Below are 27,744 nucleotides of genomic sequence, written 5' to 3'. Positions count from 1 at the left end.
AAGGCACCATCTTTTTAACCGCCATCATCACACACACTACACGTAACGAAAAGAACGCAAAACAATCCTAGTTCACGGAAGCAACAACACAATGAAATGTGAGCTTTCTGGAACATCTCGGAGGAATCCAAAAGCCAGGCAACAATCAGGAAAGACGAGTTTAAAGTGTCTAATGTCAGCGTGACCGCCTACAACTGAGCGCTCGTGCAGTGCTGTATCATTACAGTGCTAAATGAGAGGGCACCTCCAAGTCACTTGGTCTTCTCTATTCAGCATACCTAAACTTCCTAAGAGAAAGGTTTCAGATGACCCTGGGGGGGCAACTAGGTTTGAGGGAGTGCCTTTGTTCCCTTTAGTGGTCCATTACACACCCTGAGAGAGCACACAAGACAAAAGTGGAGCAGTGACACGGATGTGCAACACCTCAGCTCACCTTTGGGTTATAGTGCAACATGCTGTCAACTGGCCTCAACAGAATGTTAACATCTTCTCATTCAGCCTCAGTGAGCTGGAGGCCCACACACAGAGACAACAGGTTCACACCTCAAATATCACACAGATGTTACCTGGCTGATATCAACCCAGATGAATTCAGAGGTGGGCGAAATTCAATGCAGATGTTATAAGCTGGTTGGTCTGCAGCACCTTTCAGCCCAACATCATGGAAAGAGATCAGCTGAACACGTTTCCAGACGATAACCACATGTGACTGACATGTTTACCCCCGAGGTTCAGGGTACTTCCCTGATGAGCTACACAGGCTTCGATTACCTAGAAATTCCCAGGACGTCTGATAATACCTAGCCAATGAGTAACAGATTTGGCACTCAGGTAGAAGCAGTCACATGTCTGTACTTCCTATGATCACAGGCTAGGACAAATACAGATATGAGCTCAACACTGAGACAAAGGAAGCGGCAACAACCCAGCAAAGTTTGGCATAGCAGCATGTTGTGTGGAAACTCTGTGATGCACAGATTTATTAATATCCGAAAACAAAAGGAAACCAGTGTTGGAAGAACTGGGATCTCCACAGAGAACAGCATTGTTTTTCAAAGGTCAGATGTCAATAATATTTTATCTCCACTGAAATGTCACATAGGAAAAAACAAGGAAGAAGGAGCAAATATGTCGAGGCGAGTCGAAAACAGCTCAAAATGTTGGAACCTAACTTGAAGGAACTTTAAAACAAGCAAACGACCCCATGAGGGAACCGAAAAAAAAACAACCTATGACCAAAAACAAAATGAGCCAAAAGTAGAAGGAAGATCCCTGCGCCGCATTTTCAGGATAAAAAAAGAATGAAGTGAAACTCATGACAATTAAGTGAAAATGCTTAAATCACATTACCTTCATTCTGAATGATTGAAATATACTCTCCACTGTAAAAGGAAAAATCAAAAAAACAACTAAAGTTTGACTTCTTTTTATATTTTCCTTAATGTAACTTTAATAGCTGTGAACTCTTGGGTGGGACTGAACAATTATCTAAGCTCAAACCAGTGCGAGCCGTCCAGCCCTCTGTTTAAACACTCTTCCTCGTGCCCACCCTTTGCTCCTTGTCTTTATCAATTAGGTGGTCCACAAACTGAAGACAAGCATGTCTCCAAGTTTGTTTTCATCCATTTCGAGCTGTCACATTCCACCCTGCGAGCGTTTCATGGCGGTTTCTAATTACCTGCTAAGAGACAGTGGCTGGTGAGCATGTGAGAGGCCATATGGCAAGGCAGGGTATCAAGATCCAGTGAGCTACATACCCCTCAGCCGTCCTCGGTGGAATACAGCTGGCCATTGTTTTAAAGGGGAGACAGAAAATGTTCTGGGAAAGGTTGAGTCACTGGAGAGGAGTGGGACCCTGTGGGGAGCTTTAACACTCACCACACTCAGCCGATGCAATGCAGCAGGGCCTCCTGTAGTGTCATTGAAAAGCCGTGGCTCACCAATTAGTTCCCCCTCTACTTTTACGTAATGCCAGTGGGTGAGAGGGTCAGGGGCTGAGGCCTCCTAACGGCCAACAAGTAGAGCCAGGTGAAACTGGAGAGCAACCGTCACTACAGAGAGGTCTCGGCAAACAGCAGGGTTCACGTTGTTTATAGGCAACAAGAATGTAGTGGTTCTGCTTGTTATTAACCACAGACACTCACATGGCTCTCATGCATGCACATAAGAGGCGTTACAGCCTTTGATGGCCTGGGGTCTAGATTTGTTTTAGGAAAATGGAGTGAGCATTGGAGCGGAGTGAAGCGGGGTGGCGGAGAGCACACAGAGGGACACTAAGACGGCCTTGGTGGGCCTTGTGCCAGGGGAAACAGGAGTGGCATGTGTGGAATCTGGCTTGGAGGGAAGGGACGGTGGTTTGGAGGAGGCCACAAAGCCGAGCACATGACGGGGTCTCTGAATGACTTACTGTTAGGGCTCGTTCTGCACCAGCAAACCTAGCGTGAGGGAGAAATGTCGTGCTCTGTAATATAACTGACCGTTTCCCCCATTTGGTAGCGATTTGCTGAAATGACTGAGCACGGTTCACAGGCAGTCGTATGGAAACACGGGACATATGGAATGTTCAGATAAGTGAGAATGAAAACAAAAAGGCTGTTTGGGTCCCATCCAAGTGTTCAAAAGTCAAAATAATCCTTCGCGTTCCCATAGCAGAAGCATTTGAAGGTCGTTACAACTCACTGTGCCACATGTTGTGATGACTATCACATTTCCCCACTTTTCTCCCGGTAATGCGATTCACTAATGATTAAGCACAATTCTCTTTCCAGACCTACTGGTAAAGCTACTTAAAGTCTGGTCGGGCTTACCTCTGCGGATCTCTGCTGCCATCTGAGCTGTGTTCGGTGCTGCTCCCATCCCCCTGCGATCTGCTGTCCACGGCCGGGTCCAGCTCAGGGGTCTGATCGTGGGGCTCCAGCGGTCTGGGGACCGGGCTGTCGTCGTCCTGCTCCGACAGAGGGGTGCAGCTCCCTTGGCTCCCCATGCTGCTGAGAGTCCCCGTGGTCCCATGGTGGTGGTGCTGCTCCACACCGTCACCACTCTGCTTGGCCTCGCGGCATCTCTTCATGGCCTGGAGCTGGGACAGGGGCACTATATCGGCTCCCTGGGGTCGATGCCAGACTGTGCGGCGCCCAGAAGAGTTGTAGTAGTAGAAACGGCCACTGTGAGGGTCAAATAGCTCCCACCACTGGTTGCCGTCGGCCTGGCGGACGGGGACACCTGGAGGAGGTTCCCAGCCGCATTCGCCGCTGGCCAAATTCACATACATACGCTCGCGGGAGCGTGGCTCCAGGATCTCCACCCAATCAGCGCTGAGGAAGAAGAAACAAAAGCAAAGGTGGAAGTGTTATTTATAACTAAAAGATGGAAACAGATTGAACGCGGACATGACGTCACAAGACATTTAGGTGTCCCAGTCACGCCTGAATACTAATCAACCCGACAAGCAGTAAACAACTCACACTGTTTGGCAGACTGAGACGTTAAAAAAATGCCCACTCGTCCATATGGAGACCGTGTTAATGTTCGTGTTCCCCATAGACGTATCCATCTGTAAGTTAGCAGTGATCTCATATTCAGGCAGTGGAGCGGGCAAGAGACGGGGCGTGAGTGTGTGTTCTCTATAAACAGACAGGTGCACACGCACAGTGAGACGCCAGGCATGGAGTCAGCAGGGCCCAAAGAGAAGCTCAGAGTGCCACTATGGAAAAAAACCCATAGCGCTCAGCTACAATTACAGGGTGAGAACAGCTAAACACAACGCATAAAAAAACGACAAATAAGAGACAATGGGCCCTATGATTTCCGCAAATGTAATCGCACAATCAAAGCATTAAGATGGTATTGACTTATAAATGCAGAATTTGTAAATGTTGACATTTCAAGCAAATTAATATTTTCATGTTTTGTCGCTGTCTCGATAGTGTGTAATACCCTCAACACAACAAAAGTCAAATCTGGTCAAACGAGTCCAAGCATGTTGCCTAGTAACTACGTCTCGAATCTTCACATTGAGCACGCGAGTTTTCCTACAAGACACATCAGAGGAAAAAACTAAAATCAGTCTCTGGTGAGACGACCGTGCAAAAAAGTTACGAATTTTGTGGATAAGCGCCAACTTATCCACAAAATATTGAGCTGAACAATCGCCCAAGGCATGTTGAAATTTGTGTTGAACTTATTAAAAGTACAAACTCTTCTAAAAAAAAATTTATTAAATAAAAAAAGATCCAAAATAAAAAGACTGGGTAAAATGCAACCGATTTCATAATACAGAGAGAAAGTTCATAAATATGTCGCAAGCAGACAAAGACAACTTAATTTGCAGACAAGGACAAACCCAAAAGAGGACACAGATGAGAGGGACACAATTACACACAACTAGACCATGAACTCAATTTCTCAGAAATTATAGGACACAATTTGTGTGTGGACATAGAAATACTCCTGATCTCCCATTAGGAGTACAGTTTAAGCAAACTGCGATATTTTAATACCATTGATGTGATAATACATTTTACACCACTAAATTATTTGCAATCAAATCATAAACAAGCGCACATGTAGGTGAAATATGGACCGTCTAAAAGGATCCAGACACTTCCTTATGGAATATGCAAATAACAGAAAGAAGAACAAAACACACAACCAGGAAAAATTACGAAATTGTAGTTGTACATATTTAACAAATGTTCATGAACAGACGCACATTTAAAAAATACAAGCAAAAGAGATTTGCTCAATATAATATGAACATGTCTATTTATGGGCCTCATGTCTTATTTGATATAGTTCCCTAAAGGAGGCCTTAACTGTGCCAGTGAATACAGCACTCCTGACAGCCTGGAAGAGTGTTCACCTTTTCTAAGTATCACAGTACTTGTCTAGATCACAGCCAGAGGACGGTCTCAAAATGTCCAATAAATCACAAGGCCCCATTCTCTTCTCTAGTAATGACCACTCAAGGGTCCTGGCAAGGGCACGGCCTGTCTATTCTTTAGTATCCAACCCAACTCCAGCCTAGTGTCTGTGGGAGTAAAGTGCCAGTGGGGACGAATTTGTGTCACAAGAATCCGCTAAAGGTTTGGAGGTTTTCCCAGCTTTCTCAACACAGAAAGACTTTTCTTCCCTCGTCGTCACAGTTGTTTGTAGTACGTGTCTGCTGTCCGTGCTACCTGGGAAGCGCAAGGGGGGCAAGGAGCTTAGCAATGCATAAGAGCGCCCACAATGTCCACGAAATAGCCGCATTCGTTCCTTGAGCACCTGCCAAAATCCACCCTATGTGCACCGCAGCCTCAGAAATAGACACAGAGGAGCTTGGAGCCAGCCAGATCTGCCAGATTTACAATGTCACCCCTGTCAATTCCAGCACACTGGAAACCGCAGCTGCTCTCCACTTGCACTGACATACCCTTGAGTGACACTGATGTACCTGTTCATCAAGCACAACCTATTAAACTTTAGCACTTCATTGCACTGCCAGCAGCAGCCCGGCGTCTCCATACCTCTATTTAACAGCCAGGTAAACATAGAAAGCGCATGGAGAGAATATACAGAGCTTTCCACATACTCCATGTGTCCTAGAGCTCTATGCTGAGTGGCCATCTGCTCCAATCCTTCACACCAGGCAAGCAGCTCTGACCTCAGTGGACTCTCCATGTAAGTGTGTGTTGTCACTAAAAAAAATGTCTTTTTTAATAAATTATTCTCATGAGCTAATATGTTTGCTTGTATTACACGGCTAAGGACTCAATGCAGGAGGCCATTCTTGACTGCTCACAAAGAAAGAAGGCGCACAATGAGGCCTGACCATTAAAAGATGGCTTTCAGACTGATTAGATTTGCAACACTTGCTGGGTGGGAGGATGAGCAAATAATAGGGCATTTAAAGAAGAGGCCAAACAGTCAATTTCACCCCACACACACCAGAGACTTCATTCTTTTATTGCTCCCAGCCTTCAGAAGATGCATTCCCACACTGAAAAACAGATCTCTCCATGCTGCATTCCTTCTCATTCAGTGCAGCGTCTACCATCACGCTGTAAACCGTGTTTGTATCCAAATCTAATTAAACCAATCCCTCATGGACTATGTACATCAAATAAAATAAACTGAGGCCTGTGTGTCACCTCTTTGAGCCCAAAAAACAAAAACATATTTATCTGTGTCCAGGATATTTGTATGGCTTCCAATGTCACAGAGAATTGATTAAATGAAGAGGATCCCCATTTTGCTTATCATTGCTGAGGAAAAGTGGCTCTATACGATACCATGTCAATGAACCTGAGTCCACACCGCTTTAAGCCGATCTCTGACTGGAGGAGCAGACATAAAAGTATTGTGCGGAACACCAAACAAGCGAGGCAATCCGGCTCACGCTGCAAATGTTCATAAATGGCTTGGAATGCACTCGGCACCAGCTCAGCAAAGGCAAACTCCAGCAGAAATGTTTTATATTCATCTAAAATTAACTTGTTACACATATGGTCCGATGCCTGCAGCACACTGCACCTGATTCACCTCTGGGGAAATTCAGATAAATTGAAGCGGACCCGTAGAGCAGAGTTACAGTGTCGTGTGGTCTTGAGCCAACTATAGCAGCCTTCAGCAAACACAGTGAACTGAGAAGTCGGTGGATCTTTCTTTTCCACCAAATTTATTTGAAAGTATCTTTTAGTAACACAAAATTTCCCTCCTCAACTGTGATGGACCTGAGTTTGAATCCCTGCAGCAGGAGGGGTATACATTTTGAACAATAGCCACGCATACAGTGCAATTTATAACACACTATTCTTTTAACAGACACAATCTTTTGGGGGTTTAAATTGGTGTTTTTTTATCTGTCCTGCATCCCTACTGGAGAATTCCTTCCCTACATTTTCATACTTATTTTACCAACATTTCTTTCTTAACTATAGTTCACAAAAGTCGAGGTTCATCATCCGCATGCTGAGAGACAGTTCTTTGTCAGAAAAGTGCCCACAGGTTTGACAGACATGGAAACTCAAGTCAGAAATCCCGTGTCCTTTTCACTCTTGTGTGTAATAACAGCCTCCCTGTTCTCCCACAGCACACAGGGTCTCTTTCACCCATTTGGGTCAAGGAGACACTACTCCAGCCTATGGTTGCTCCACAGCAACTAAATATAAAGCTTGTCAAATTCTGGAAGAAGAAAAAAAAAAAAGAGTGCAAACAGATCCCACCGCCAAGGCCAGGAGGCCAACGTGGACGCAAACAAAAGCTGGCGGATAAACACACCTTCTTTCTCGACCATCAATCCAACCCCCACAAGTCACAATGTGTCAAAGGCTTTCTTAAGGAGAAACGCTGCATCGATCATCCACAATTTACAGACGGGTCCAAAAATATCTTCAACTCAGAGTGGTTTCCCGGAGTGAGGGAAACAACAAAATACAGCTCATGGAATCTGCCCCATTGTTCAGAGCTAACGGCAAAGTGTAAATGGCACTTTTCCCAGCAGCAGTAAGTTTACAAGAGAACTGGACAATGCAATCACTAGAAATAGGGCAGCCTTGTGTCATTGTCCAGCTTTGGATTTCAAACAAAAACTGAAATGCCACTGTGGTTGTTTGATTTCATCCATAAGATAAAACCACACTCAGAAGGAAAAATGACTGTTGTCTCTATGTCAAAGTAGTTTTGGCTAAACTCTAGCAGCATTTCATCAGATAACATTGTAGCTGCTGAAACGCAGCTTCAAGCTTCACCGCCATTGTGGCATTGCTGATGGACAGATAGGACACCTTCGGAAATTGAACCAAATGCGAGTATTACTGAATTCTTTCATTCATGAAGGTGAGATCAAATACAAAACCAGCAACCTCGTTAAGCTCCATATTGACATTTTCTCCTCTTGTAAGGTAACCTACAAACTTCAACAACAGACTATTCTGAGCTGTTGCCTGTGACTGTCCCTTGGGGACGAAGGCAGGCGGAGTTCTCACACAGGGCTTGCCATTCAGTTCAGAAACCTTAGCGCTCCGATCACCAGGCACAGCAACAAGTGCCAAGGTTCAACATTGCTGGTATATTTACAGAGCTCCTACTTCCTATTTACAGACATAAAACATCCCTTCTCCTCAGAGACTGGCATAAAAATAAGTCATCACCCCAAGGAAAGGAGGGATTCCAGAAAATTACCTGCACGCGGCACAGATTCAAACCATTAAATATTAAGCAACAAGTGGGAAACAACCAGTAATTTGATTTGTGAAGACATGCAGAGACATGTACCTGAGTACAATACAAGGAGTGATCCTCGCAAAGCAGACTACTGTTTGGTTATGCATAAACCATGTACAAAGTCTATTCAGCACCGCTGCTAGGCAACCCGCTTATCTAAATATTGTAAAACAAGAGCACGGACATGGACCGACTACAGAGTGCTTGGCAGCCGTTCCAGTAGCAGCAACTAACGAATAGAGTAACTGTAAACCTGGCACGCCGAGTGCTGCGGCCACAATCCTGTTCAGTGGTGTGAGGAGAGCAGGGGCTCTTACTGCACAAAACCCCATCAAAGAAACCCTCCTGCTTCAAAACATCACACTAATAGTGGCAGCATCCGTGTAACTTTCTCCCTACATACAACGCTTTTTTGCTTATTGCTTATTAATGCAAATAAAATGCAATCCGGTCCATATCACAGGCTAAACACAGCTTAGTTGAGTGGTATGTTTTTGTTCCTGCCATGTTCTAAAGGCTTTTATTAAAAAGTGAGCGGAGGGGAGGTGCTTTTGGGCTTTTACTGTGTGGTTGACAGAGCAGGCTCCTACTCTCTCGCCCAGGCATCTAGAACAATCACTGGGAGAGGGGAAGGGTGCACATGTTTCAGATGACAGCAAAAAAAAAAGAAAAAAAAAAGAACGCAGCCCTGCACCTGTCGTTCTCACATTCTTTGGCCTTTGTATTTAACACCTCTCGTTCCTGCCGTGTCACCAGAGTTGGGGGTCAGTGAAACTCACGCCACAATTGTGTGTGTGTGTCAGTGCAGCATATAATTCAACAACAAACAAGCTGGCAGAGGCCCACTGACTCTATTGCAGAGTAATGGACTTGGGAGAGGCATTCATCCCTTCAGCAGCCCTCATAAAAGTTAATGCTCGGGGGTTAGGATGCTGTTTACTTATCTTGTTCTGACTTTCATAGTGATGTGTTTTGCAAAGCAGGGCCCACAGGGATGCATACCGACTGTCTCATTTGAACTTCTACCGATTTATTTGCATACTTTCTCTGTAGGTTACACTACTGAAATGATCAAAAAGGTGCAGAAAAACCAACAGGCACCAACTTTGGCTGACTGATGAAACACTGAATGAATGCCAATAAAAAGACTTTCAAAAGCCTGTTTATTTGTCAGAATGTGTTGACAAAAATACAAGATAAATAAGAAAATACATTTCATTTTCTGTCACTTTTGGCCTTTTAACAACACTGAGCTGTTTCCTCAACTTGAAGAAACAGCTTTCAGACAGCTGGTGCTTATCAATCCCCAAAGCAAACTTTCTTTAAACAAAGCAGACGCCTGTTGCATGGGCAGGTAACACAGACTCTCTTAGAAACCCTCACATATGGCAGCAAATAGTTTACATACACCAAAGAAATCCTCCATCAGCATTCTCAAAAATGAACCACATTAATGGTGAAAGGGCCTCCTGGGGGTCTACTCCTCTTCAGCCTACTTCGAACCTCCTTCCCTCCTTTCCTAAACTTCAGCTGCAGTTGTCAGTGTCAGTCCCCACTCTTCGTGTGCTGACGCTGGCAGACCAGTACAGGGGGGTGCAGAGGGGTGTGTGGAGGGGTCGTCTTTCACGGCAGGGACACGTGAGGCATAGCAGAGCCGTGGCACTTGAGCCAGCGCGTCCGGGTAGCTGAGGTGGCAGCTTGCCATGCAAGGGGAAGAGAGGTAAAGCATGCTAAGACCAAACAGAGACAGCAGACCTAGTATGGGAGGATGAAGGTGGTGGGGGTGGGGGTGGGGGGGGCAAACAACCTGTTACCTGCTTCACTTCCAAGAGGCAGATAAAACACTGGCAAGCTGATGGTTCAGAGCGGGATAGATGCAACTGTGATTACAGTGTGCAGTGCCCCGATGTGCACATATGGAAAAAGAGATTGCTGCAACGCTGAAGTAATGAAACCTGCTCCCTGATACGGGAATAAAAAGTAAATATGTTCAAAGCATAAAATCCACAGAGCTTTCAGACAAGATGATATCTTCATCACTCAGTGTCGGTGAGTTAATATGTGGACTCATTCATTTTGTCTTGCAACCTCTGACAAAAGCATGATTGACAATTCTGACTCACTGCAATCACGCACCGAAAACCTCAGAAACCAGATGGTCCGGTTTGGCCTGTGTTGTATATACCCAGTCTATACAAAATACAATGAACAGGGGTTCTCTTTTAAACGTTTGTAGTGACAACAGCATCTCTTTAAGCTTTTCATTTAGCACTAATAGAAACAAAACTGATTGGTGGTGAAATACACAGAGCATGCAAGTTATTTATTTCTATTTCTGCAAGTTGCCATTGTCTTCTTATCTATAACTTTTGCATTCTGTATACAAAGAATTAAGGGGTACCTAGTTGACAAGAATGGCCTGTGATGGCTCACGGTCATATGCATTACAAAGCTTGTGAAACACTCCATTCTGAAGCAGCCTGTGATAGTGAAGAACAATGTGGACTATTGTCTGATCAACAGGCAAACTTCATTCAACGAGAACTCTCTGTGTTGCCTCCACACAGGGGGTAGGTGGGGGGCAGCCAATTGGAGCCATATTGGGGAGGAGCTTGGGACATGCAGAGGAGGTCTAGGGGTGACCTCCTTCAACAGCTGCCCTAATCCAGAACTAGACACAGTTTCCCCTTTCCTTTGGCTCTGGATTAGACTGGATCTCACGAGGTCGCCCAGCCACCTTCAACAAGGCCAGTCTTTCCCATACCACCATCCAAACAGCAATTTCACACGGCACGGGTGAATTCGCTCCTCGTGGCGGCCAAACTTTTCACCCCCACTGCAACAAACCGATTTTTCACGAGATGCAAGATAAAAGTGCCTACCTCAGCGCCACTTCCAGGAAAACATTTTTGTGTTGGCGGCTGAGCGTTACTTCAGATACCCTCTCTGCAATCCCCCTACACACTAAATGCAAAGAAGTCATGCTCCGTAATTTCTCTATGGAGAGTATTGTCTTGTTCTACCATCTTGCTGCCTTTTCCAATGAATGCTGCAGCTTTCAGTAGAAACTCTGGGAACTTCCGGCCTCCTCAGTGCTCCACTGAATAGTTAGTGTCCGTCTTTGAGTCCTCTCAGCTACACTGTCATAAAGGATCCTACTGCAGGAGCCTCCATCCTTCATAAAAAAAAAATAATCCACCCTTTACTGAACTTAAGAGCACATGGGGGAGTTTTCAGGTCAAGGAGGACTCTAGACGTGGGTGAACATGTGCAGCAGAGGCCGAGGATGGGATGGGGTGTTTACCACACACAGGCTGGCCTGTCTGTGCAGGACACCAGCTGTCAGATCAGGAACAATGGATCACTTGTCAAAACAAGAAAAAATGTATGAGCCTATTAAGACGTGATTGCATTTAATAGTCTAAAATATTAAAACTGTATCAAGAAAACATATTTATATACAAGGGCATTTTTGTACGCTCAGAAAGAGTGACTTCTGAACATGCCCAAAGGCTCTCAACTCCCATCAAAACAACACTTTCCATTAGGATCTGACCTGCTGGCACGAACACCAGTAACAGTTTGCGACTTCATTTTAAACACGAGCCCCTCCCCCGAATCGTCCCCTGCTGACATGACAAACGAGGCCAGAATCTAATCCGGGAGCAGAGTTACAGTTTGAGTGAGAGAGGGGGTTCAGCAGCCGGCCGAGGAGCCGCACAGGAAAGCAACGTCCGGATTGTCCTGAGGAGGAAGTGAAGGCGCAGGCTCTCCAGGATTAGATTTGCAGAGTGGCCTGGTGAAGATGTTAACGCTGGGCCTGCGTGGGCCTGGAGGGAGGAGTGGATTATCATTTAGGAGGCCGTCGCCGGGGACCAACGTGTAGGAACGGATTACTACTTTCCTAATACCATGACACCTAGTTTGAGGTGGCATGAGGCTGCTCTTCACAGATATTTCATGACACAACATTGTCATGTTTTATGTGTGCATGATTTAATGTTACATTTCTCTTTGACGGCTTCATTTTGTGCATCTCAGTCCCCCCCAAACATATAAAGGCAGAAGTTTCATTCATCATAACAATCTATCTGACAGATAAGACCTATTATCCCCTGTAATGCTACCGAGTGATGATCAGCACTCTCGGGATAAAGGTTCGGCATATTGTGGGCAGCGAAGTTAAAGCATTGCTTAATCCGCACAGTGAGCAGGTTCACAATGTCAGCAGGTGTACCGGCACAGATAAATACATTTGTGCAAATCATCTTAGCCTTATCGCTGAGTCACCGTGGAAGAAAAAAAAAGTGAAAGAGAAAAGCGTTGATCTCCAGGGGCGTGACCAGGATTACAGTAGAGGCAAGAAGTAGTTTGAAACCACCTAAAAAAAACATATTAATAACATGTCACAACTTGTAGCAAGGCTCAAAATCACTTCCTCTCTACACACAAACAAACTTGTCCATTGTTATATCCTGTAGGACGGACATCCTGGCCTGTCTTTGTCAAAAGACCCCATTTCGATTCATCTGTTCAGAAGGAGGTATGCATGGTTTAGCTTGTACCCTTTTGTCAGTAGTTGTCAGCTCAAAGTGTAAACAGGAAGACAACATCCTATTGTAATCGCCGCTCCTCAAACTGACAAGCGCACAAACGGAAGTCTCTCCCAGTGGATCATTGTCCTCTACCGTCCCGGACCCTTTTGTCCGGTCAGATAATGGTGCTGTGATAAACTGGTGGATTTACAGTGTGGGGCAGACAGACAGTGGAAAACACAGCCACCCGTCAGCAGATGAGTGTCTCCTGCGCCCAAAAAACACGGGTGAGCATGCCATGGCAAACTAACAGCTCCAGGCTATATAAAAGACATCTGCCAGAGGAGACAATGCCAGCTCAACCGGTCGTTGGATTTTCTTATCTCATCAAACCATCGAGTTTGAAACACGTACTCCAAATTCAGACTTGTAACATAGCTCACTCTTTGCATCTCAGTAGCTTTAAATAGACAAATGGGGACCAAAGCAAAGCAAACTGCATGAAGTTTCCCCCTCCACATCACAGCAGATGGTAGAGAAATCCAGCATGTGGAGATCTAAAAGCAAAAAGAGTCACTCGTAAAAAAGTGGGATCAACAAATGGACTGTGGAACATTTGCCTTCAGTTGAAGTTAGTGGTCTCCAAACCACAGCAAAAGGTTCACTTAGTTCACACAATTTGTGGACGGCTTAAAAGAAAACAAGGAGGAAAAGGGCTGCCGGTGAGAGATTTAAAAAAAGAAAATACTTTCATTTCCAGCCACATTGTAGCCACATCAGGACACCGCACAACGTAAACAGCCAAACTTTTATCAAAACAAGCAAAATATTCGTTAAAACTTTAATTTAAGTTTATAAAACATTACGTACATATATTATTTGATACACATATACACACACACACACACATATATATATATATATATATATATATATATATATATATATCAAAATCTCCTCTGCAGTCACACACTTGTTTTACACACTTTCCCTATTTTAAAGCGACTCCTGAGGAGAGCAGGAGCGGTGCGCGAGCAGCGTGCTGCCTCCATACAAAGCAGGCGGGATGAGCTCGAGCGTCGCTTCAACTTTACCCGCTTTAAACTTAGTCACGAGAGGCGGAGGTAACTCACCTTGTCCCGGACATTCTTCTTCACATTTTAATCGAGGCGTAAACACGCGAGGAAAGTATCTCAAGTTTGTTTTGACTGAAGGTTTGAGTTCCACAGAGCCGTCCGAGTAGTGAGTGTGAGGACGGGACGGTCCTCCAGGGGTGAATCCGATACGGAGGCTCCGCCCCCGCACGTGAGTCATAGGTCGGGGTGGGGGGTCAAAACACACACACACACACACACACACACACACACACACACACACACACACACACACACACACACACACACACACACACACACACACACACACATTATAACAATAACGAGCATGTATGTTGCATCATTTTGATTAAAAGTTAAGTATTTACTGTTTCAATTCACTTATTGGAGGATTTTTATCTACTGCCTCTTTACAAAATGTACGTAGTCTGATATTTTTGTACTTTTTCAGGGGTGTCAAACATAAGGCCTGTGGGTGAAAACCAGCCAACAAAAGGCTCCAATCTGTCCTTCCACTGGATGCATGTTTTTCAGTTTCCTCCAACAGTCCAAAAACATGCATTTGAATTTGGCGAATGTTAATGTATGGGATGGTCTATCCCCCAGTGTTTGCCCTGTCCTTGATTATGCTGCCTTCACCTTGTAAGCTGTGACCTTAAGTTGGATAAAGTGGTATGGAAGATGGATGGATGATATGTCCTGTCATGTCTTGACATTGTTAACATAGTGTCTACATTCTTAATTCCATATGTCTATTTATTCTTCATCACACTGGCTGCCTGTGTGTCAAGGATTTACTTTGAAATATTACCTATCTATAAAGCACTGACCGGCCCAGCGCCTAAATCTTTGTGAAATTTATCTGTCCAATATAGAACATGCAGACCCTTCAGGTCAATAGGAAGAGGTTTACTCAGTGTTCACAGAGTCAGAATCAAACAAGGTGAAACGTCTGAGGGCTGCTGACACACTCACTTCTTTTAAATCAGTTCTTAAAATCTTATTTGCTCAGGCTTTCCAATATATTATAGATTTTTTTTATTGAATTTCATGTATTATATTAAAGCATTTACCTTATCTAGTCTACATTTCATACATTTCTTCTTAGCTATCCTATTTGCTTTATTTTAATGTATTTGTGTTTTTTTGAATCACTACATTATAAAAAATTTCCCGGTGTCTGAATGGTACTATTTCATCAAACTCTCCTTTGCCTTATTCATTGTCAGTACTTTATTTTCCACAGCAGTTACAAACAGCTATTTGTAATGGAAATGAACTTCTCAGGCCGTTTGGCTAAATTTACATTATCATAGAACTGATGGTGAATGAAATGTAAAAGGAAAACCCTTAATTATTCAGCAGCCTAAAATACTTTTGAAAATTATAATTTTATGGTGTTGTCAATATTCTAAAAATGCCGTTTTTCAGCAATTAAGGTGTAATTTCATTATTTGAGAATGTTGTATTGTGTTAGTTTGGTTCCAGAAAGCTGAGTACCTCAACGACTAGTTTATAAGCGTTGTAATTGTTTTGGCTAAACTGGCTTTAATAGTGGAGAGATGCTGTTCTGACATGTCTCTACATGTATGAGAGGGACATTTCAACTTGTTGATGTTCTGTGAGTTTTCAATTGATCTATTCATTTACTTTCCAGATTTCCAGTGACTGACAGCTATTTATACCTCAATTTACTGTACATTTGTTGGGCATTTACAGAATTTCTATTATCATAGCACTTAATACCTCCAATGTTATTGATTTATCAGCAACAAAAAAGCTGCAGTGTGATATTCTTTATAGTTGTCTATATTTTCACATTTTATGCAGCATCAAAGGCGTTTTCAGTTATTCAAAATGTGATAAATGTGTATTTTAAATTAAATGTAAATATGTATGACAGAGCAGTAGACACAGTATTTATCTGCAGACTTCTGGAATAATACAAGGTGAGATGGCTATAAATGGCTGAATCATCTAGAGTGTTTAGGACCTCTACAATTAAACTGAGACTATTTAACAAGTTTTAACGTCTTAAATATTTCAGGCTGAGCTGGATAAAGTGGTATTAAACGTGGAAGCATACGTCTGCAGGGTCACATTGGGAGACAGAGACACCTGCTGGACAAGAAACCAACACCATGACGTGAGGTCAGTGCAGGAGTCGGGGCACATTTATGGTCAAACAACACTTTATTCACAGTTACTATGAGCACTCAGGTCTATGGAAACATTGGCTAAAAAAAAGCTAACAAAGTCAGATAGCTAAACTTCACACCGATAAGTATTACACTGTTGTGTTTTTCCTCGGGCACAGAGTAAGCTAAATTCATTAATGTACATGGCGCATCTCTTCACAGTGAACCCTTCATAAGTGCTTTTCCCATGTAAATAAGGAAAGGACGAACAATACAAATAGCGAGCAATGAAACGTCTAATTCTCTTCCTATAAGTTCATTTATGTCAACTCATATCATACAATGAGGTCTGCCTCTTCAGTATTATAAAAAATATTGTAAACATTTATATTAATTGCACAACATACATTCAAATACATACTGTACTGTACAGCAAGATTTTACTTCTGTATTGTTATCCTGTAGCACCATGTATAGCAAGCTGAACGAACGACTGGGATACCTCTACAGCGTGGTACTGACAATACAAAGGAGTAAAAGGGCATTCAAAGAAGACAAACTTCTCCCAGATGAGAAATCGGGGAGGATTGTTTCGTTGTGAGACAGTGGTCGGTGCAGGGCTGCTCGAGGTCATAAACACACGAAGGTCTGTGTTTGGTTTCAGATGGTTGCAGGCAAACTCTGGTCACCTCCCGTGCCACGGCCGTGAGGAAGACGACGCTTCATGAAGGACATTCATCAGTGTTAAGATCAACTATAATACAAAAGATTATGGCGAAAAGTCTCATACGGTTGGTCGTTATATAGTCCATATTACTTACATGTGCGGACACAGAACGTCTTGTTGCTTCTCCCTGTGCTAATTATTATGTTAATCAGCATGTGCCACAGAGACATCATGAGGCCATGACATCACGGTGTAGCACCAGAGTTGGCATGTAAGCCGTCACGTTTCCACTCAGTTCCACAGGACATGAAAGAGAAGCTGATTAAAGCTGATATACTGTATATTATCTACAAGCGCTGCTGCTACACTGAAAGGCTTGTGCACAACAAAACAACCCCACCGGCATCCCGCCGATGGGGCCAATCCTGACAGCTGTGGGTGACAGAAGATGTGTAAAGAAATGAAATGTTTTCCGAAGCAGATAATTGCAGCGTCTTTAAGCTTCCTCCCAGATTCAGTATCTCATTCACTTGGGTGAGTGTTAAGAGGAGCACCTCTCTCAAAAATAAAACCCAGATGAGAGAAAGGTTGTATCTCAGATTGCAGTCCATCGAAGCATGGTCAAGGTCCTTGGGTTTGCCAGCATTTCCCTCTCTTCCTTTGCTGGAGGAGGCTGAAGTGGTCGGTTGTGGAATCAAGGTGGTTAACCTACCCACCCTTCCCAAATCTGCCCTCTGCAGGGAGAGAAAAAGATAACGTCAATTAAGTGTGACACATGAGGCATTTACTGGCAACCGTGGCTCCAGTTGTGGCCTGCTCCTAGCAACAAGGGAAAGTAAGAAATGACAAAAAAACAGGACTGAGACCACAACATAATGGGACATCACATCTGCATTGCTTCACTGAATTTGACTTGAGAGGATGAATGAGAGAGAACATGGCTGCTTTGCAATGCAGGTAAGTGGGAGTAACTGTAAGTAGAGCACTGAACTAAAGTAAATAGGAGAGCATGCTCCTGGGTCATCTGACCGAGCTCAAAGAAAAAAAAAGAAAAAAAAGGATGTGGTTGGAGACAGGAGAAGAGCTTGGCTGAGTACATAGGAGCAGATGGGTTATGATAAACTCACAGCGATTTGGAGGAGGGCTTCTTCACTTTTGGCCTCTTTCGACGATGAACTGGCCTGAAGCATGCACAGCACGTAAACACGTGCAGGGCAAATGCACGTGCATGAAGACAAACGAACATGTATATACACACACAGAACACACACACACACACACACACAAGGTGCACGCACGTGCATGTGCGCACGCACGCACACACACACACACACACACACACACACACACAAACACACACACACACACACACACACACACACGCACACGCACACAGCAGAGACAAGCAATTAGGCTTCATTACAAAAGGGAACAGCAGAAGCTGAAAAGCAGGCTTGCAGTTTAGCCCGTCTTTGGCTTTGGCTCCTGCATGCTAAAAAGGCTTTGGTCACAACACTAAGGAACCGTGACGGCTTTCAAAGGGTTCAATTTCAGAACAGCATTACTGTACTTTATTTCCTCAACTCCCCAGATGCCTCACAATGAGCAGAAACATAACCAAGGACTCACCAGGGAGGCAGAAACCTCCCCGAGCTCCTCATGTAACTACAATTCCATCTGCAGTGTTTGTAAAAGTAATCAGCTGAGAGCTGGTAAGAGGAAGAAATACCTGTATTCACTGAAGTAGTTTCGCTCTTTGCCTCCTGAAAGGAAGTGGAGGTAACATTAATCTCAGTTAGAAATGAGTGTGGACACTGTAATCAATCATGTTTGCCTCAGAGACTTTCTACTCACCCTTCTCTGGGTTGCACTGCTTGTGTCCCTTGCAGCCTCTTAAATCCATGAGCTGTTGATGCAACGAGTTCAGAGCGTTGCGGTCAAGAGTGCTGACAGCATTTATCAGCTGTAGGAACAATGAGGGCAACATGTCAGCGAGGGCTTTGTAAACCTTGGAAAATATCTGGAAAACGACCCCCCCCAGAGCTCAGGAATGAACCACGAATCGTGTTGTGGGATCATTCGATAGTTAATGTTTGTGCAATATTCAGCCCTAACCCTACAAACGCAGTACCTGGTACGGGTCAGTGTTGATGTCAAAATACTCCAGGAAGCCGGTTGCAAATTCACAGAACAGGAAGTTGTGTGTGTCATTGATGGTTCGGAGGCACCAGTATGTGTTGTTGTTGGCACTGGTGCACGCGCAGAATGGCCCCACTGAGGCAGAGGATGGAAAGGGGGAGTGGGTGAGGAAGGGAGGGGTGAGTGTGGAAAACAAGTGATTTTAATGAGACAGTTTCAAAATATTGTTTTCACCATATCAAGTCTGGAAAATAGAGCTGGACATAAAAAGAAATGTTCCAAAGCGATATCTTACTCCCGTCACAAATACGGCGCAGCACACAGCAGGGGGTGTCTCTGCCAGTTTCAGATTCAGTTATTTATACAATGCTTGTATTCAGCGACAATTCTGTAGCCATGTGCAACTGACCAACAAAGGTTTTTTTTGTCAATTATGCAGCATTTTATTCTTTTTAATTGCACACCGAGATTGCAAGATATGCCAACATTACAGTTATTAGGGGACGTGCAATACCTTACAAATGATATTGCCATTAAATTGTACCGGGAAAAGCAGGTTAGGTGCAGTTGAGTGTCTCAAATTTTTAAAATATCACTCTATGGGATGTTTTTATATTGACAGTGACACAAAGTGCTTTGTCATTGCTCGTTTCAAACAGACACTGTTGTCACTTTCCCATCCTGCGGTCCAGCTTTTTTCAATACCGAATGTGTTACTATTTACTGCGAGCAGCAGTTTGCTGGAATAGTGGCGCATTAAATCTCTGTGGCAGGACCTCTATATGCTGCTTCAAAGTAGGGCAGTGCACATTTACACACATTTCAGCAGTAAATCAAGAATTTACTTATTTATTAGCACTGGCTGGAGCATAGATTGTTCAGATGTGGTCGCACTGCAAGTTTATTAGTTACACAGTCGCTGCCATTTGTCCAGAGACTACTCCAGAGAACAAGGAAAAACGATTCTGCTGCTCGAAAACTCCTCTTTTGTTAAACCTGTGCCAAAGTGTGTTTGTACCTTTCTCTGGGATTGCACTCTGACTGTTGTTTGAGCTCCAGACTGGACACTTTAGATCATTATTAAAGTAGGTCCCACTAGGTTTTTAATTGTTCTACAGCCAAATAGAATTCCTCACTTGTCCAGAAGGGGGCAGTCTGCCAGTGATGGTTGTCATGGGTGAAGCAGGTGAGGCCAGGCATGCTGCAAGTGTCGTTGTTCTGGAGCCTCTTGAGAAATTTCCGAAGTTTCTTTCTGCGTTTCTGCTCCTTCTGCAGCCACTGAGCCTTCTGCTTGGATGGCATTCTGGCAAAAAACAAACAAAAAAAAAACGTATCACAGACAGAGTGAGACCCTCTGAGATAATGACAATCATGAATTCAGCGGAAATAAATGAGACGTCTCACTTGATTGAGGGCATTCGTTCGACACCGAGCTGGAAGGTGTCTTTATTCTTGAGAAGATAACTGAAAACAAAGACAAATGTATTATATTTGATGAACAATTTTGAGGTGGCAACAATGTGGAATTTAATGAATTCTTACCTGGGAGTGTTACACTGACATTCCTCTGGTCGCACTTTTTTTAGATGACCCTTAACCTCTCGTAGGTTCTTGATTTTGGTCTGCAAGGTTTCAATCTGAACACAAAATCACACAGTCAATACTCAAACCCCATGAGATGCCAAGTAGTTGGAAAATCAAATCTCGAAGGGAAAGATTAAAGCTGTACCTCGTGTTCAATGTGCAGCTTGTGGTCCTTCCATGCCTGGAGGGACTTGTAGAGGCCTCCGTCACATTTAACTGTGTCATTCATAAGAATGGAACACCTGAAGGAGGCAGGAAACGATGAGGCAGGAATACAAACCATTTACGCCCAAGCAGATAATTGTACCCACACACACGCACACACACACACACACACACACACACCTGTAAGTGACTTTCAGAGCAGCGGATGGCGTTAAGTTGTTGCTGATGGTGGGTTTGACTGTGACACCCATGCCACTGAACTCCTCAGAGTCTTCCTCAGCCCCTCTTCCTCTCTTCTGGCCATGGCTCCAGCTGCTGTTTCTGTATCCCAGTGGCTGGTAACGATCTTCCAGGTCTACAGCATACAGGTCTCCATCCAGCTCGAATGATACAGAGCGTGCCCATCGCTTCCTCGACACCGCTTTACTGGATTTCATCTCTGTGTGAGACGAGACAGAGGTATCTGAACAGGATGAAAAAGAAGGACTTGCTTTTGTAGCTGTAGATCAGAAAATATGATGAGGTAGAAGTAAATAAAAGTATGTGCCTCAATCAATCGCAGTTTGGTCAAATTCGTATTTTGACACAAGTATGTACAGCAGCTTTTGTGTTTGTGACTTTGTGAGCCGAGACCCACTCGGCTCCTTTAGTCCACCACTTGATGGCAGCACTGACACATCCCTCTTGTCTCATGAATACTTTAAAGGCTGGTTATTTTAGATTGAGATGAATGGCCCTGTTTGGCGAGACTTTGTAGGCTACCACAAGGACGTTTCGAAGTAAAGCACAAGCGTCTTTCTGAGCAGAAATCGACTCTATTAATAACCACCAGAACAATAGCTCGCGTAAGGGACAAGAGGAACTTACTCTTCTTGGAGAGCAGCTTCTTCCTCTTGAGGAGGGATGTTTTTAATCCCACATCCCCGCAGTTACAGCCGTCGAAGTTGGATGTGAGCGCCAGCTGGGAGGCACTGCTGGCCATCAGAGCCTGCATACGTGGGGCAAAGAGACTAGCCATGCCCTTGCACTTATACAGCCTCAGCTTGCCAGTCGGGTCCTCCACACACTGCCACTTCTGTAACAAACCACAGGGAAATAATTCGTACGAGAGCAAAGCATAATCCTGACCCACACTTAATGAGGTTATGCTAAAATCACAGTACACAGATCTCTAATGATGCTCTGTAGAGCCCTTAAAAAGCAAGATATATTACAGATCAACAGTAATAGTTCTTCCAGTGAGAGTCTTTTCTGACTTTATTTAATGAGCACAAAGGTTTCTTTTTTTTAATTCACACACACGCTTTATCGAGTGCTTTTCTTTTTAAGAGACATAAAAAAATAACTCTGATGTCAAGTGGATCCCTGAGAGTACAATGACTGCAAATTACACTCGGTAAGTTGTAAACCACACTGCAAATTATCACCATGCATGAGCTCCACTTTATTTTGTCCTCCTGAAATTTTAATAACCTCTCTTTCTTAGCTCCTGCAGGTCAGTTACCTGTCCTGGCTGCTGGCAGGAGGTCTGATATTCTGCTTTCTGGCACAAGTCCTTCACCCTTTGGTACTTTGGCAGGAAGTTCTCCTCCTGAGCCATTTCCTTCCCATCAGCTCTCTTGTGTGGAGGCTTCCTGAAAGCACAGAGAAATACATATTTTTTCCTCTGCAAGCTGCTAAAAGACAAGGAGTCCGAGGATGCCAGAAGACAATGACTGGAGTGAGAACAACTCCTGCAAAAGGTCAGTCAATAAAACATACCCTCTCTCCACCAGGAAAGAATCTCTCCACGTTTTACCCTTTTTGCTCAGTTGAAACCTGGAAAACGAGCAAAAAGAAATCAAAAGTCCTGTCAAAGCACTCTGTGATATTTCCACAGAACAAACATGCTTTCCATTTTGAAATGCCGTGATTCTTTGCCACTGCAACGAAAGTGGTGCTATACATTTATATCCGGCCCGAAGATTTCATTATATCAAGAAGGCACAAAGAGGAAACTTCAGCAGAGGATTCAGGCAGAATATTATTGACACGTTGCTGCCTAATGTTGGCATTTCAAATGTCAATCGTGCATAGTGAATGCAGAGTGTGTTCACCTATTGACGGGCCGGTCTGTGTCTAGGAGCTTGAGGATAGACTTGCCATCCATTTCAGCAGGAATATCAACACCGGCCATGTCCAGAAAAGTTGGAGCCAAGTCAATGTTCAGCACTATGTGAGCGTTACTGCAGAGAAACAAGCAAACACGTTTTCTGTGAACCTTTGAAGACTCTCAACATGTCATTACTCCTTTAGAATATGACAGTGGTTTTCAAAGAGCAGGGCTGGCCTCCCCTGGGGGGCGCCAGAGGGGCGATGAGGCTCAAGATCAGTGAGGAGGGGAATCGCTCATCCTCCCACACTTTAAAAACCCCTGTTATATAATATCAAAAATCCACCTTCTTTTATGAAAAATACGTGGATCTTTGCAGTGCCTCCATTTTCACGATGATTGACAGATTACTGAATATGTAACCGATAAAATATCCGTGTGAGTCACTCACATGGCTCCTTGCTCCACATTTGGTCCTCGTACAAAGAAGGGAACACGGATATCAAACTCATAAGGCATTGATTTGCCTTTGACCAGACCAAACTGGCCAATATGGTAGCCGTGGTCTGAAGTGTAAATGAGGTAGGTGTTGTCCAGTTCACCTGTCTCCACCAGCACGTTGTAGACCTACACAGGACACGCCACATTAAACACCCACACAGTGGCAAAAAGTTATACTTCATGCTCGGTAGCGCAAATCTCTTGTGCCAGTTTCAAGGAAAAATGGATTGAACAGTTTACCAAGTGTGTCAGTGAATACATTACACAATCCCAGCCAGAACAAGCACAGATCTCTCAGGACCTGGAGGCTGTCAGATGAAATGTGTGTATATCTGTGTTTAAAAGCGTATGTGTGTTTCCTTGGTTAAGCATATGTTTGCCTGTCCACTTGTCTGCCTACCTTCTCCACACTGTCATCCACAGACAGCAGAGTTTGCATCCTCCGACGCTGAAGCAGGTTCGTGAATTGCATATGAACAGGTTTCATAGGTCCAGTGTAGCGTAAGATCCAGTGCTTGTCTGGGTTTGGGGCATAATTGTAGCTGGGTGTTCTGGAAAAGTAGAAAGATAGCAATAACTAAGTTATCGTCGACAGATCAATGTAATAAACATGTAATTTCCTCATTTTTCTTTGACGCCTTGAAGGAGACAGAAACATTTGGTACAAATCAGAGAAGCATATATTTCTACTGCAACGTTTCCATATTCCACACTTATAAACTAGATTATGAAGATGTGCCAAACATGTGAATATTCACATTGTGCATTCACAGCAGCGTTCGGTGCCTGAGCAGGTTAATGTCCCCAGTGCATTTAATTCCAAAGTAGCCAAAAAAGTGTTTATGCAATGCTAAACTGGAGGTTGCATAAACCATGTATAATGCAAAGTGTTGCAATCAATAGGCCAGCACACAGTGAGCACAGTTTGATCAATATTTAACTCCAGGCCATATGGAACTTTAATTATTTGAGAATAAAACCTGCTAAATAGCTAATGAGTTCCAAGAAGAGAGTATCTTTAGCGTTTAAAGTGGATCGATTTGACTTTTAAGAAATGCTAATGTCTCACAGCTTAGTCTGCACTGCAATGGCAACTCTAATGTAGTGTGAAGATAGGTCTGTGAGGTACCAAGGTGAGAAGAAGGTTTATCACCAGAGGAGTGCTGGACTTTTACTGCTTAGGTCTCTCTGGGTGCTTGATAAGGACAGAAGGAGATGGAGTGAGAAAAATAGCCAGAGAAGGTACTCTCGGAAACATCACCCCAGGGAGAGCAAATTTATGGAGGAAGAGCAATTAAAAGTTTGCACAAAGACACTGGGGCTGGATTTTCAGAATATTCTGTGTATAAAGCCTGTGTGGCACAGGTTAATGATGCTGGAGGGATTATATGAAGCAAGTAGAGAGTAGGAGGGGGCAGAAACTGCAGTCTCATTACTGGCCTCGGATGCATCTCCAGAGGCCAATAGCTGGTCTACTATTAGCCTGGCAGCAACAGACAGCCAGCCAGGAGAAGGGAGGGTCAATAAGACAAAGGCTGAAGTGTCAAGCGCACGTGTGTGTGTGTGTGTGTGTGTGTGTGTGTGTGTGTGTGTGTGTGTGTGTGTGTGTGTGTGTGTGTGTGGTACAATTGTGGGATAAATTCATAACCAGTGTATTAAATACCCGTCCTTCATGTCTCACCTTGATTATGTCTGGCAAAATGCTACAAATCAGCTGGGCTCATTATGGTGATAACGCTAATGTGAACACATGAGCCAAATAAACTGGAGCAAAACACTGGCTGTGCAAGGAGAGGCCTCAGTTGCCAGCAGCATACTGCAGGAGGAGGAAGATGAGATCGAGCTGAGATTATGGAATTTGTGTCATTCTGGGTCAAATGAAAGGAAGCGTGAATGTGTGGATGACTCATATAGCTGTGCAAATAGCTGTGAATGTGAAAATGTAAAAGTGTACCCCTGTGCTTCTCAGCTGTGTCCCTGGGAACACAACTGAGTTTACAACATATCTGCAAAAGCAATCTATTTTTATCAGTTTGAAATGACTTGCCTGTTCTCTTGCAGAACATCCTGAAACTTTTAGCTCTGAAAGGGCATTTTGAAGGGTCAAGGTTACTGATTTCCTTACATGTGCTGTGATGCATTGAGGAAGGTAGAGCTATATTGAGGGGCGGAGTCCTCTGGTCCATGAGGAGCAACGTGGCTCAGGACCATCATGACAGGACGATGAGGGTACATCCTCTTAGACATACGGAAGTAGTTGACGCTGTCATTGGTAATGATGTCTGTCAGGTAGTCCTGTGGAGCAAGTAAAGATTTTCTATCAGGCAGTCAGAGGAGTGAGGCAAGGAGTGAAAGAGCAGCGGCGTGCAGGGTCAGTGCTCAATATTGTGTCGGGAAAGCATGCGGCTAACTTAATGTCAAACGCTCAAAATGCACAGATGTCCACACTTCTCCAAGCAAACTGAAAATATGTTTCTTAACTTTTACTTGCAACATGGAGGAAAATATGTTGCAGAGGCGAGCGTCATATATCTTGGAGGCAGCAGAGTGCATTAATACCTTTGAGTAGTCGCTGCTATGTTTCTCCCGTACTCCATTTCTGCAGAGTGTGTAGTTGTAGAAGCGCGAGTTCTTCACCAAAGCAACCCATTCTTTCCAGCCAGGAGGCACATAGGAGCCGTTGTACTCATTCAGATATTTTCCAAAAAAGGCTGCCGAACGAACAGGTGAGCAGTACGTTAATGTATTCAAGCGCTCACAGTGTATCTGTGAATCTCTCATCTTGAAACTGCTTGAGCAGTGCTCACCTGTTCTGTAGCCGGAGTTGTTGAGGTGCACAGCGAAGGTGTGCGGTTCATGGTGGGCCTGCCATGAAGGTGACGAGCAGTTCTCGTTGTTGGTGTACGTGTGATGGTTGTGCACGTACTTCCCTGTCAGGATGGAGGAGCGAGACGGGCAGCACATGGGTGTGGTGGAGAAAGCGTTTGAGAAGTGTGTGCCGCCCTTCTCCATGATTTGCCGAGTTTTGTTCATGGCCAACATTGAGCCTGGGAGAGAAAGAAGGGAGTTCAAGTGAGGGTAAAAGGAGGGTGAGAGGAGACTCAAAGGCCAGGGATGGAAATCCCCCGGGGGGATATAAAGTAGTTGGAGAAGAATACGAGTAGGGGATTGAGGGTAACAGAGGGTAACAAGTGAAAGATATAAACACAGAGCTTGAGTAGTCTAACAAAATATTAAGAGAAAAAGGAACTGTTGGAAATTAAACGAGGGAATACGTCTTTTTGGTAAAGTGTAGCCCATTTGGATTCCTATGTAGAAAAAGCTTTTCAGGCTGATGGTGATTGTTTGGGGAAACAGATGCTTGACCATAAATTCCCGCTTTTCAATGGGAGTCTTCTCACTAGCGATCACAGGAGGACAAAGGATGTCACAGAGGCCATTATACAGCCACTCTAGCCCAATACGCCGCTGAAGGACTTAAGCGGGTAGGGAGATGGCCAGGGTTTGGCAACCAGACAATAGAAGCCATGGGCCGCCCTCATTTCATGCCAGCGACAGAAGAGTTGGCAACGGGAGCACATGACTTTGAGTGGGCCAGTTGTTGTGGTGCCAGGAGGCAGCATTAGGTTGACTTTCCCCTGTTGATGCTGTTGGATAGACATGGACGGTATACGCATACCCGTGGGACACGAAGACAAAGCAAACAGAGAGGCAGATGCAGAGTCACACAGCAAACAGATAAAAGAAAAGAAGGGATTATTAGGGTGGGGGGGACCATCTTACCCAATTCTATGTCCTGGTCATCGGTGAGAATGAGGATGATGTTGGGCCGGATGTTGCGGACGTGTCGGTCCCTCTGCAAGCGCGACCTCAGACGATATCCGGACAGGTAGCCAGATCCCTGCGCCTCAGGAAGGACTCCCACCAGGACAAGAGAGAGAATAAGAAGAGGGAGAGGGGCGGCGAGCCCCCGCCCTGCCATCACGGTACCCTGCAGTCACCTCCTCAGCCCTTCTTTGAACACAGAGGGGAATCTGCACTCCCCTCAGTTAACCTGGGGAACAACACACACACAGAGCAACCAATTCAAATAAAATACACACACACACACGCACGCACGCACGCACGCACGCACGCACGCACGCACGCACGCACACTCACATATAAAAAAAAAAAAAAGCAGATTCAAGCCTTGAACAACCATTACGGGGTGCTCTTCCATACAAATGCACCCGTTTGGGCTGAGCTCAGCTCGTTAATCAATCATTAATGATGCATTAGAGTGGTGTCATTGGCTGGTTGTAATGATCTCTGGTGATGAGCACATGGCTGCCAAGCTGGGGCTAATGGGCCTGGGCCGTGGGCCAGCTCAGGACTCACCTCCCCCAGAGAGGGTGAGTGTTGATATGAGGGATGTGGGGAGGTGGGTTGTAGGCCAGAGGTGAAGGAGAAATGGGATGAGAGAAGGAAAATGAAGATAGGGGTCAATGAGCAGGGTGACACGGTGAAGCGGGAGACAGACACCAAAAGAAAACGTTGATGAAAAATTATTGTAAAGTAAATGCATTATGTATACCAGAAAAAAATAAAGTAATTGCATTTAAAA

The 27,744-nt window shown here is 44.4% G+C and overlaps 2 protein-coding genes across 11 annotated transcripts in view; both read right to left on the bottom strand.

The window, feature by feature from the left end:
* Positions 1-13,987, bottom strand: part of arhgap46a (Rho GTPase activating protein 46a) — a 32,403-nt gene extending 18,416 nt beyond the window's left edge. Inside the window, exons 1-2 of the mRNA XM_080461632.1 lie at positions 13,871-13,987; positions 2,808-3,311 (exon numbers count right to left, since the gene is read on the bottom strand). Coding sequence (XP_080317758.1) covers positions 2,808-3,311; positions 13,871-13,884 — 518 coding nt within the window. The 5' untranslated portion in view covers positions 13,885-13,987. The remainder of the gene's footprint in view (positions 1-2,807; positions 3,312-13,870) is intronic.
* Positions 13,988-16,000: 2,013 nt separating this feature from the next.
* The window catches only part of sulf2a (sulfatase 2a), a 33,831-nt gene continuing 22,087 nt past the window's right edge, over positions 16,001-27,744 (bottom strand). For 2 of the 10 annotated variants that reach the window (XM_080461393.1, XM_080461395.1), the window contains 20 exons: positions 26,922-27,192; positions 25,946-26,185; positions 25,698-25,849; positions 25,264-25,433; positions 23,539-23,689; positions 23,089-23,264; positions 22,642-22,770; positions 22,307-22,363; positions 22,050-22,179; positions 21,413-21,620; positions 20,726-21,008; positions 20,526-20,622; positions 20,339-20,433; positions 20,201-20,260; positions 19,933-20,099; positions 18,789-18,931; positions 18,512-18,620; positions 18,387-18,420; positions 17,785-17,838; positions 16,004-17,391 (listed from right to left, as the gene is read on the bottom strand). In XM_080461393.1, coding sequence (XP_080317519.1) covers positions 17,361-17,391; positions 17,785-17,838; positions 18,387-18,420; positions 18,512-18,620; positions 18,789-18,931; positions 19,933-20,099; positions 20,201-20,260; positions 20,339-20,433; positions 20,526-20,622; positions 20,726-21,008; positions 21,413-21,620; positions 22,050-22,179; positions 22,307-22,363; positions 22,642-22,770; positions 23,089-23,264; positions 23,539-23,689; positions 25,264-25,433; positions 25,698-25,849; positions 25,946-26,185; positions 26,922-27,120 — 2,685 coding nt within the window. In that variant the 5' untranslated portion in view covers positions 27,121-27,192 and the 3' untranslated portion in view covers positions 16,004-17,360. Of the gene's footprint in view, positions 17,392-17,784; positions 17,839-18,386; positions 18,421-18,511; positions 18,621-18,788; positions 18,932-19,932; positions 20,100-20,200; positions 20,261-20,338; positions 20,434-20,525; positions 20,623-20,725; positions 21,009-21,412; positions 21,621-22,049; positions 22,180-22,306; positions 22,364-22,641; positions 22,771-23,088; positions 23,265-23,538; positions 23,690-25,263; positions 25,434-25,697; positions 25,850-25,945; positions 26,186-26,921; positions 27,193-27,744 lie in introns of all 10 variants that reach the window. The other 8 variants (XM_080461396.1, XM_080461397.1, XM_080461400.1 and 5 more) reach the window with 6 other exon arrangements.

The sequence above is a fragment of the Lipophrys pholis genome (genome assembly GCF_963383615.2).
Source record: "Lipophrys pholis genome assembly, chromosome: 4".
Classification (NCBI taxonomy): domain Eukaryota; kingdom Metazoa; phylum Chordata; class Actinopteri; order Blenniiformes; family Blenniidae; genus Lipophrys; species Lipophrys pholis.
The sequence above is the reverse complement of the archived record's forward strand: the minus strand, read 5'-3'. Positions and strand labels throughout refer to the sequence as shown.